At 47.4% G+C, this 12,128-nt stretch overlaps 1 protein-coding gene and 1 pseudogene across 3 annotated transcripts in view; one reads left to right on the top strand and one right to left on the bottom strand.

Annotated features, from left to right (window-relative positions):
- Positions 1 to 8,854, bottom strand: part of RIPK1 (receptor interacting serine/threonine kinase 1) — a 30,963-nt gene extending 22,109 nt beyond the window's left edge. Inside the window, exons 1-2 of one of the 3 annotated variants that reach the window (XM_087820704.1) lie at positions 8,708 to 8,854; positions 722 to 942 (exon numbers count right to left, since the gene is read on the bottom strand). In XM_087820704.1, the coding sequence (XP_087676830.1) occupies positions 722 to 873 (152 nt within the window). In that variant the 5' untranslated portion in view covers positions 874 to 942; positions 8,708 to 8,854. Of the gene's footprint in view, positions 1 to 721; positions 943 to 8,293; positions 8,569 to 8,707 lie in introns of those variants that run through there. The other 2 variants (XM_087820705.1, XM_087820703.1) reach the window with 2 other exon arrangements.
- LOC148092523 (uncharacterized) lies at positions 2,126 to 2,995 on the top strand (annotated as a pseudogene).
- Positions 8,855 to 12,128: the final 3,274 nt, after the last annotated feature.

The following is a 12,128-nucleotide window of genomic DNA, read 5'->3' as shown; positions in this document are numbered from 1 at the left end:
CACGACCATGCTGGCAGGAGGAGGAAGGAGGAAGAGAACAGCACTACCACCTGCTTTGAAGGAAGGGATCCTGGAACCACTGACTAATGAACATTTTCTTTTCTTTGCCATACTCAGGCTGGTCCTCACCGGAAGTGTGGGGCGAGTCTGTCTTCCTTTCCAGCGCCTCCCACTTCCTTTCCAGCGCCTCCTCGGCACCCTGGGTCTCCTTCCCTTCCTCTACTTCCCTCCCTTCACTTCTCGGCCATTATTTACCACAGGGGTGGGGAACCTTTTTTCTACCTAGGGACATCTGGATATTTATAACATCATTCGCAGGCCACACAAAATTATCAACTTAAAAATTAGCCTGTTTTATTCGGTCAAAGACTTACTTAACTCGTCCCTAATGGGGTGGGTGGAACTGCTTCTCTTTGGTGAGGCCTTGGCAGGGCCAGACCACATGATTTCTCGGGCCATACGGCCCACGGGCTGGCCGGTCCCCACCCCTGCTTTACCAGTTGTATGCTTTTTGTCAATCAGCCTCAGAATCCTTATCGGCTATATGGGGATAGTAACCACCCTGCAGGGCTGTTGGACACAAAGCCCATGTACTGACACTTGCCCCATGGTCTGTCTCATTCTAATGCCTGTGCCAGCTGTGTCCACCAGCCGCTCCTGCCCTCCACAGTCCCTGCCACCCGGGGCCAGCCCACAGCGGGCCCCCGCCTGCGCCACTCACTCTGTGCACTTCGGCCCTGTGTACACTTTCTTCAATATGACGAGCCCATGGGTCCTGTGTAAGCACAGGGACACCCTCCCAAAGCCTCCGCTGTCCAGGTGCTCCCTCTCTAGGAGGTCGCCTGGCTTCATTTGAATGTCCTCCAAAGACATGTCTGGTTTCCTTTCAGTGGTCAAGATGCTCAGAAATATACCAGCTTCTCTTCACCTTGGAGCTGTGCCCTGTAAAGAAAACGAGAAAACATCTCAGCGCAAAATATTGATGTACATTTATTTTTTGAGGATAGACTTAGTGTCTATGACGAACTTTTTCCATATTACTAAGAATCACAGAAGACCACAAGTTTTACTCCTTAGACTTTCATTTCAGGCAACACAGAGGACTAGAAAATGTTGAAAACCTGCCCGCTACAAAAGACTCATAATACGCTGGGTCAGATCACACAAACACCCATCCCAATGCACAGCAAAGGTCAGAGAAAGGAAAACCTAGGACTGAAAACAAACAGGGCCGTGGCCCCCACAGGAGCTGCTGTGGACTGAATGTGTGTATCCACCCCCAGATTCCTATGCTGAAGTCCTATCTCCGATGTGGCAGTATTAGAAGGTGGGGACTTTGCGAGGTAATTAGGTCATGAAGATGGAGATCAGTGTCCTTTTAAAAGACAGCAGAGAGTTTTCTCTATCTACCATGTGTGGATACGATGAGAGGACGGCCCAGGAAGGGAGCCCTCGCCACACATGGGTGCCAGCACCTTGTCGGTGGGCTTCCATCCTCCAGAGCTGTGAGAAATAAAAGACTCAGTCTGTAATCTGTTATAGCAGCGGACTAAGACAGTGGCCCTCTGGGGCACTACTAACCTTGCCATCCAGAGGTCAGGGATTAAAGCCCAGACAGAGATGAGAGCTGAGGTCAGGGAATACAAGGAGAGGGTTGAGAGAAAGGTCCCCCCGGAATGCAGCACTTCTCAGTGTGCTCCCCTACCCTTCTATGAGAGGATGGCCTAGGAAAAAGCAGTCCACTAGCAAAGGAACTGGTCTTGGACTGGGCCTGGGGTATAAAAAAATGTGTGTGAATTCACAAACTTGGGCCTGTCCTCAAATACACAGCCAGGGTCCCCCAACTAAGTGCTTTTACATAGAAAGTGGTCGCAGACTGACAGCATCCCTGGATTATAAGGGCTCAAGGAGACAGCACAATCCAGCCAGGCTGGACAACATCCCCAGAAGTAAAGAACTAAGTTAACATGAGCTCCCTTTCCAAAATTATAAAACACAAAGAGTTCGTCATGAACCAGACTCAGCAGATACAATAGAGTATTAGGCATTGCAGGCAATTAAACTACTGAACAGCCTTAAAGTAATTATGAACAAAAGAAGGAATCTGAGGAATACAGAAAGAACAATGTACCACCTAACGGGAGTGGGACGAAAAGCTTCCTGGAAGGTAAGTGTCTGCCTAAGGAAGATGCCCTCTGCCATATGGGGGAATGACTCGGCACAGGGATCAGAGGGGTGCCCTCTGAGCTCTATCTCCAGAGCCTACAACCCCAGATTCTCCTCACACAGCTCCAGGCCACTCTGCCCTTCCTCTCCTGGAGCCCAGGTAATGTCCCCTCAAAGGTAACGGAAGCCATGTGCAGATGAGATACCCTGTAGCCCTTCAGCAAGAGCAGCAAACTCTCCCCAGCCACCCAGCAGTGCTCTGTCATTTTCCCACAGGCTCCGTGCAGCAGGAACTTCTCTCTCCTGGACATACCTGGGCCCATGAGTCAGGATTTAACCAAATCAACGTGAAGAACCAGCGAATCCTTGTGAGCCCGACGTCCACGAGCCAGATGCACTCGGAGTTTAGTGACCGGCATCTTTGGAAACGTGGGAAGTGCTTTAAGACTTTCAGCAGAGGATACTGCTACAGATGCACGTGTGCACACAGAACCCCAACAGACCTTACCCATGCGGCCACTGCTCCCAGTCCTTTTCCCAGCCTTCAAAGCTGAGGGAGCACACGGTCATGCACTCCAGTGACTGGCCTTCCAAGTGCGGCTACTGTGGTCATGCCTTTGCTGGGGCCACCACCCTTAACAACCCCATCCGGACTCACACTGGAGAAAAGCCCTTCGAGGGCAAGAGGTGTGAAAGAAGCATCACTCAAGCCACCCAGCCGCACTGACACCCGCGGGTGCCCAGTGAGGGCAAGCCAATAACCGAGAGCCCAGAATCAATCCAAGTGGACCAACTGATTGGTGGAATTAAACTACAGGGAAAGTCATGATTAAACATCATGGACACTAAAGCAAAACCAAAGATTTCCTCTGAGCAACTTTCAATCAGTCACAGAAAACCAAAAGCAGTAATAAGATGTTAAAAGAAAGGGAAGACGTGAGAGATGAGGCTCCGGAGACCGTGCATCCATGCTGAGCTACACAACATGAACGTTCACATTCCAAACAGAACTCCTTGCTTCCTGGGTCTCTGCCACCCACCCGTGTTCATGCACTGTGCCCAAAATGAAAGGAATGCGGTACGACCACAAACCCACCAGAATATGCAAATAATGGCGAAGAGACAAAAAACGGGAATTCCCGTACACTGCTGGTGGGAGCCTAAAACTGTACCACCACTTTAGGAAAAGTCTGGCAGTTCCTTATAAAACTAAACATATACCTACACTATGACCCAGTAATTCCAATCCCAGGAGAAATGAAAACATACGTCCCAAAAGACTTGTGCGTGTTCACAGCAGCTTTATTGGTAACAGCCCCACGCTGGAAACAGTTATCCATCAATAAGAGAATGGGTCAAGACAAGCAGTGGCCTCATCATACACTGGAATACTAGCCAGCAATGAAAAGAAATAAACTAATTCACACAACAATGAATGAGTCACAAAAACAGTGCTGAGTAAAATAATCTTTTACCAAAATAATATACTATATAATTCCATTTATATGAAGTTCTAAACAGTCAAACTAATCTGTATAAAGGAACACTGGTTGCCAGGGGACAGGGAAAGGACTGAGTGGGATGAGGCATGGGGGCCTTTTGGGGGGAAGGTAATGTTGTAGCACCTCAGAAGGGGGGTGTTAGGGTTACAGAGGCATAAGCATTGGCCAGTACTCAGCAGGTAATAATCATTAGAATTGCAGGGAAATTCTATATCAAAAGAAAAACCTGTAAACACACTGAACTCTTGCTAGTGGTGTGCATGCTGTAATGTTTAGGGGGAAGTATGCTGAGACCTCCAATGTACTTTGCAGATAGACGGGTGGAGAGAAAAAGGGACAAGGGATGGATGGTTATGCGGTAAAGCAAGTGGAGCAAAATGATATAAATGGTGGATATATGTGAGTTCATGGTAAAAACCTTTTAACTTTGCACTTTTAAATTTTTTATAATAAAATGTTGGGAGGAGTTTAAAAAGTTAAAAGTACTGCCTGGCCAGCATGGCTCAGGACTTGGGCATTGACCTATGAACCAGGAGTTCACGGTTCAATTCCCGGTCAGAACACATGCCGGGGTTGTGGGCTTGATCCTCGGGGGGGGGGGGGGGGGGGGGGCGTGCGGGAGGCAGCCAATCAATGACTCTCTCATCACTGATCTCTCTCTCTCTCTCTCTCCCCCCCTCCCTTCCCCTCTGAAATCAATAAAAACATATTAAAAAATAAAATAAAAATCAAAGTACCTGGGTTTCTGGAAACACCTGGGCTGTTGATGGTCTTGTGCAGTGGCTTGCTGCAGTCGTGCTCATGTACCCAACCTCTGTACAAAGGCTGTGGGTGGACCCTGCCACCCCGACCACGTGCACATACCAGAACAGCAGACACCATGGACCACCTTCCTGTAACACGAGACCTTGCCAAACAAGAGGAAGCACCCTCTAGAAAGTAGCCCATTTGTGGAGCAGAGGGTGGTGGGGGAGGCTGCCCAGATAAAGGCCATGAAGAGGAGGGGACACGGGGTCAGGCAGGAATTGACAGTGAGGGAGTGGAAGCCACGGTGAGAGAAAAAGCATCTGTCTTTCTTTTTCTTGTATGAACTCTATGCAATGTATTAGCCCTGACTTGGGTACTTTACGTAAGCCCTGACTTTGTCATTTGTAAAAGGAAATAATGACGGCCTCACAGGGCCGGGAAGACCTATATAACAACAAATATTTGAAAACACATTTGTTGCCTACTTTATGGCTCTGGCTCTGGCTGGCCCAGATGCCACATCCATCCATTCATCCCATTTGCTAGGCTCTGAGAATGGCACAGTGCAGCTGGAATCTCTGCTCAGCAGTTCTCTATGGAGCCAGCCGGTCTCCCCGTTAGACATTTCCACGGCACCTGTGTTCTCTCTGTAAAGAACAGCTGTAATTTGAGAATTCTTCTAAGCAAGCTCACAGAAGGCACGAAACTCTTGCACACTGTCTCCAGAGCCTAGCACAGAACCTGGGACGTGGCAGTTGATCATTAAATGGACAAATTTTTTTTAAAGAATTATTTAATTGTCCCAAAATAAAGGACACAGTTAAGGGTATTATGGCACATTCATAAAATGAGACATTATATGGCCATTCAAATGTGTAGTCTGTAAGTTAGATATACATATGTACCAAAAAAAAAAAAAAAGACATAATGAAAGAAACCAAAATGTTAGTAAGGATTACATCTGGATGGCAGAATGATTTTTACTTTCTTTACACTTTTATTAGATTTTACAAATTTTCTACATTAAACACAAAATACATTTATAACCACACTTATTTTTTAAAGGAAATAATTCCTTCACTCAATAGTTCTTTATTCTGAGGAATCAAATCAGAGATGCTGATAAAAATTATGCAGGTACAAGGATGTTCCCAGTAACATTACAGAACATAAAAAGCATATAGAACAATTTACATATGCAGAGGAAAGAATGAGGTATGGCCCATCCATACTCTGAAATACATCTAGCAGGTTTCAAAAATGATGTCATATGTGAATGTTTAAAAACTTCTAAAAAATACTCAAAGTAAAGACACAGAAGGAACATGACCATGCCCTGAAATATACCTTTGGGGTGTAAAACTTCCGTTATACAAATTCTATTTGGGATCTCTCCTTCAGCCCAGGTCTTGCCTCCTAAAATCTGCCAAGACAACTAAGACTTGAAGCATCCTTGCAAGCTCGGTGGAGCCCAGGTGAAGGGCTCCAGGTGGGTCCGCTGCACTCTGGAAGGTTGTTGGTTCCCACCCCAGGTCAATTCTCCTTATAGTCTGGTCTTAATCTTATGCATCTTTTCCACAGTTTCCAGTGATTCTCACTTTTACAGGTCCATCCCGTGTCGTGTCCGCCCCCCCCCCCCCGCCCCCCCGACTAATTCAACTTTGTAAGCACTATCTTAGGACAGCCCTGTCAGGATTTAGACACCCAGGCGTCACAAAAACACTGCCTGGAGGCAGGAAGAAGCCACATTATGAAGCCAGGTCACACAGCAATCAACAAAAGCACACTGGCTGTTATATTATGACAACCCATTTAAACTAATTGTGTCCATTTTAATGGGATAAGTGGATATTAATTCAGGGACTCAAAGAAGCAAATTTTTTTCCCACTGAAATTGATTAAAAATTCCAAGAAATTTCACAAATTATCTATAAGAAAGGGTGAGGCTATATATCACAATATTCAGATTTATATTCAACTATGTTTGTCAATTATACTTCAATAAAACTAGGGAAAAATATAAATGAGTAAAAAATAATTAATACCCTCCCCAAAGGCAGAATTAATTGATGATATTAACTGTCAGAGTAAAGGTTACCAGTAGGTGGGAGACAGGAGGTAGTGAATGAGAGGAGGCACAAGGGGTTTCAGGAGTGATAGCCATGTTGTATCTCTTAACCTGAGTAATGCTCACTTTGTGACACCACATACAGCTGTAGTTATAATCTGTGCATCTTTTGGTATGTTATACATCAATAAGAGATTTTTAAAAGGCTTTTTAAAATATTCATATTTATCTTTCAGTTGTAGAGGATGACTTTTTTCAATTCAATGATGACCATGAGCTGACAAAAAATGTTGGTTGCCTACCTATTATCCACCCCCTGCCCTTTCCCTGCTAACAGGACTCTGACTTTACTCATGTACCTAACGTGGACTTCTCTTAAGGTTTCTGATTATACAGCTTGATGCTCTGACCAGATGAACAAGAGCTCTGAGCAAGGAAGAGCCAAATGGTAAACAGGAAACAAGACTGAAAAAGCTTAACTGCATCACTATGCACATTAGCAAATTGGAAACCCTGAAATAAGTTTTCGTCTCATCATTCCAAAATTTACAAACAAAGAGAGGAAAGTCTGGAGTTGAATGATTCACCTAAAGTGGCAGAGCCTGGCACGGAACGTTTGACTCCTCACTCAAACTTCCACTATCGATTCACTAACACATGCTACTTGGTCTAGACGACAAACAATAACCCGTCCTTGTGAAAATCATACGCAAAGACCTGATCTTACAGTCCTGCTCCCTACATTAGATGAGTACACTACAATCAGAAACATAGGGAATGTACAGACTAAATTTTAAAAACATGACAATATATGGTTCAAAGTCAATATTCTACAGGTTAATACAATCACTTTTGCTAGTGTATAATATCCAAACAAATCATGGGAAGAAGGCATATTTTTCAAGTTCCCAGATCATATTGGTGGTATTAACATGTTATGGATTAATAAGCACCAAATAACAGTTTGCCATTTTGGAAGTTGGCATTTTAAGAACTTTTATTAATTCTTATTAATATTCACAATCCTGAAAGCAGAACGTCTCTCTCGTGGTCAATATAGTGCAGACTGAGGAAAATGAAAATGAATCATTGCTGTTTTACCAGTAACAATGACAATACACCCTAAATTTTAAACAGGCTGTCTTCACTTTCTGTGCTTAGAAGAGCGCAGTTTCCCAGTTTTAATCGACTACAACTTCCTCCTTAATCTAGCACCAGCCAGTCGGCGACAAACTGCACATCAAGCACTAAGTCTCTCCACATTCCACAGTTCACTGGAGCCCAAACCAGGGCAGAAAGGGCTTCTGCAAAGCTGGCTGTCCAAAATACACGAGCTCTGAGCATGGAAGAGACAAACCGTCAGCGAGACGCTTGGAAATGAACCGCGCGCCCCGCCCCAAACCCTCCGGGCGGGTTTGCCGAACGCTTAGGGGGGTGGAGCGGATCCTCTTCAAAACACCGACGGCTCCGTGGTGCTGCACAAACGCGAACGGCGCCACGCGGGGGCCGCCAAGGTCAAGGCATTCGTCCCTTCGGTCAGCGTGCCGCGGGCCGCTCCCACCCGCGAGCTCACGCCCCCGATCCCGCGGACTGGGGACCGGCCCGCGCGCCGCCGCGACCCGCGCGCAGAGGCGCTGCCGGAGGCCGAGGGTCGCGGCCCAGCCCCGCCAGCCCGCTCCCGCGACGGCGCACGGCCGGCGCCCACCGACACTGAAGGGAAAGCCCACCGGCCCACCCGAAGGACAAGACGAAGGGTCTGTCCCAAGGTCACGCCGCGGTCCCGGCCCGGAGACAGGTCTCGCCCTCGCACGTTTTTAACCTGACGCTCCGACGAGCGGGAGAGCTGCCTGGCCTCCGGCGGCCAGCACTTCCGGCCGGACTTCCGGGAGCTGGCGGAGGGTCCCGGGACTGGACACCACTTCCTCTTTCCTTCCGTCCTCCCGGCTCGCCCTACAGCCCGGGACAGCCGGGAGCCTCGGCGGGAGGCTCCGGCCGCTCGCACTGGGCACGAGCGCGCGGGCCTAGTCCTCCGGAGCAGAAGCGTCCGGGCACTCGGACCCCGCCCCAGTTCCGGGAACACGCTTCAGTCAAAGCCAACTTCCGGGAGTGCCGCGAGCCCCGCCCCGCCCGGCGGCCGCTCGCCGCCCGAGTCCCGGGCTCGCCCCGCCCCTGTCCCGAAGCCCAGCCGCGGGAACCTGCGGCGGCGGCCGCCTCGCAGACTCACCCGGCAGCTATTTACTTTCGTTTTCGCGGGAAAACTCTCCGGGCCCGCGGACGGCGGAACCTGCGCGGAGATCAGGCGTCGCTCCGACTCGAGGCCGCCCCGCAGGGCGCGCTAGGGGAGGACGCCGGGCCCGAGAGGTCCACGGGGCCGGCCCGCCCCGCCTCGCCCGCCGCGCCCACCGCGCCCGCCGCGCCCCGCCCGCCTGGGGACTGCGCTCGGCACCGGCGCGGGACCGGGCGGCTGAGGGGACCGCTCCCGGCCCGGGCCCAGGTCCGGCGTCCGCGCCGCCGCGCCACGACTGAGCGAGCCCGGGGCGCGGGGCGGGGCCTCCACCGCGGGCGCGAACCGAGCTCCGTCCGCCGGCCGCGCGCCTCGCTCGCGTGAGAGCGGCCCGGGGCGGGGGAAGGGGGAGGCGCTGCGGGCCGGACGCCGGCGCCGGGAGGGCAGCGCGGGGGCGGCCGGGGCGGGGCTTCGGAGCTCCTCCCTTAGCCGCCGGACACCCGCGGGCAAACGACCCTTCGCGTCTGTCGTGTGAGCTGCGGGTAATAAACTCTCTGGGGCCGCGGGGGGAGAAACGTGTTATTTATTTATTTTGCAGCCCTTTGAAATGGTGATCGGAGAGTCTCAAGCGAAAGGGAAGTGCTTGCTCTAGGGCTATATTGAGAAGGCCGTTATACACACTGCACGATTGCATGTTGTAAAAAGATAGAGTCAGGTGAATGGGAAGCCGCAAACTGTAAGGAAATATTTGCGAAAGACATACCTGATAAAGGCCTGTAATCCAAAATACACTTAACCCTTAACAACTTGGCTTTGTACTGTGTGGGCCTACTAATGTGGGGATTTTAAAAATCCGTTCTTAAGTGGACCCAGCAGTTCAAGCCCACCTGTTCAAGGGCCAGCTATTTCCATGTTTGGAGGGGGAACTTAAGTTATACCCAGATTTTCCACTGCTTGGGTGGTGAGTGCCCCAACACTCCGCCTCTTGTGTAAGGGTCAGCTGTATACTAAAAACTCTTAAAACTCAACAATTAAGAAAAGAAACAACCTAATTAGAAAATGGACAAAAGATCTGAAGAGGCATTTGATAATACAGATGGCAAATAAGCATACAAAAAGATGTTCACCATTATAGGGAATTGCAAATCTGAAAAAACACCGGGACACCACTCTTACATACTTATTAGAATGACTAAAATCCAAAAGACTGACAGCATCAAATGTTAGTGAGAATGTGGAACAATAGGAATTCTCATTCTTTGTGTGAATCAAATTGGTACAGTCACTTTGGAAGAAAGTCTGACAGTTTTTGCTTTTTTAAAAAAAAAGCAAAAACAGTCTTACCATATGATTCAGCAAACACATGTCTTGGTATTAATTTAAATGAATGGAAAACTTATGTCTACACAAAACACTGCACATAAACGCTTATAGCACCATTATTATTAATTGCCAAAACTTGAAGGCAACCAAGATTGTCCTTCAATAGGTGAATGGGTAAACAAACCAAAACAGAAAACAACTGTGGTCCACCCATGCAATGGAATATTACTCAGTGCTAAAAAGAAATGTACTATCAAGCCACAAAAAGACATGGAAGAACCTTAAATGCTTATTTCTAAGTGAAAGATAATAATCTGAAAAAGCTCATGATACATGATTCCAACTATAACATTCTGAAGAAGGCAAAATTGTGCAGTAAAAAAGATCCATGGTTGTTAGGTTTGTGTGGAGGGATGGATGAATAGGTGGAGCACAGGATTTTAGGGCAGTGAAATAATTCTGTATGATACTATAATGGTGGGTATATTATACATTTTTCAAAGCTCATAAATACACAACAGTGAAACCAAATGTAAAGTATGGACTTTGTGTAATAATGATGTGTCAATGTTGGTTAATTGTAACAAATGTACCACACTGGTGCAAGATGTTGATGATGGGAGAGGCTGTGTATTTTGGGGAGTAAGGGTAGAATATGTGGGAATGCTCTGGTTTTTTCCACTCACTTTCGCTGGGAAACTAAAACTGCTCTAAAAAATGAGTTCATACTATATGGTGAAAGGGGTACCTATTTATTTAACAAATATTTCTAAATATTGTGTAAGAAGTATCTAATACAATATTTAGAAACAAGAGTTACAAGAGTAGATAAAAGTATCTGATGGTAGATACAAATGATACAAAAAGGCATTCATTCAATAAATATTTATAATCACATGTTTTAAGCACTGAAGACTCAGTTGTTAATAAATGAAAAATCTTGCCTGGCTGGCCTGACTCAGTGGTTGAGCATCAACCTAGGATCCAGGAGACTGCAGTTTGATTCCGGGTCAGGGCACATGCCTGAGTTGCAGGCTCAGTCCCCGGGGGGGGGGGGGGGGGGGGGTGCAGGAGGCAGCTGATTGATGACTCTCATCATTGATGTTTCTATCTCTCCCTCTCTCTGAAATCAATGAAAGATATATTAAATAAATGAAAAATCTATCCTTGTGGAGCTTACATTCTAATGTGGAAGATGAATGAATGAGCTATGTAGTATGTTAGTAGTGAATGTTAAGAGAAAAATAGCACCAAAGTTGGATAGACATGCATGTGTGTGTGGGTTGTGTATCACAATTTTAGATGGAGTGGCCAAGAACAATCTCACTGTAAAGGTGATATTTGAGTAAATAACTAAAGGAAGTCAGGAAGCCATGAAGATATCTTGGGGACAAGCATACAGAGCAGAGAAAGGAAAGAGCAAGGGCAAAGGCTCAGAGATGGGAGCAGAGAGAGGAGGCCCATGGAATAAACGAGACAAAGTAGAGGACGAGGCCAGAAAGGTAAGGTGAGGAATAGGGGGGATTGCGTGAGGTCTTACAGTGATTTTAAGAAGTTTGCCTTTTCACTGGAGGGTTTTGTGTGGAAGAGAAGCACACTCTAGCTTATAATAGGGTTGCTCTGGCTGCTGAGTTGAAAATATACTGCAAAGGAACAAGAGCAGAGCAGGATGGCCAGTTTGGAGGCTATTGCAGTGATGCAGAAGGGACGAGGGTGGCTCGGGTGAGCGAGAGCGACAGAGGCAGCAAGAAATCGTCAGCTGCTGGGTAACAATGAAGGTGGAAATTACAGGATTAGCTTAGAGATCAGAAACAGGGTATGGGAAATAAAATAACTGGACAGTTTTTGTCCTGAGCAAACCTTGAGGGTCAGAGTTGAATAGTGCGAACAGCAAGTTTGTGAAAATACTGAGCTCTGTTTGAACATGTAAACTTGAGATGTCTATTAAACATACGGCTGGAGACGGCAAGTAGGCAGGTGGGTATATGAATATGGAGCTCAAGGCAGGGGTCCAGGTTGAAAATGTAAATTAGAATGTCATGAACCCATGGATGGTTTCTAAAGCTGTGAGGCAAGAAATCAAGGGAGGGAATGTAGG

The sequence above is a fragment of the Miniopterus natalensis genome, chromosome 9 (genome assembly GCF_054644295.1).
Source record: "Miniopterus natalensis isolate mMinNat1 chromosome 9, mMinNat1.hap1, whole genome shotgun sequence".
In the NCBI taxonomy this organism is placed as follows: domain Eukaryota; kingdom Metazoa; phylum Chordata; class Mammalia; order Chiroptera; family Miniopteridae; genus Miniopterus; species Miniopterus natalensis.
This window is presented reverse-complemented; position numbering and strand designations above follow the sequence as displayed.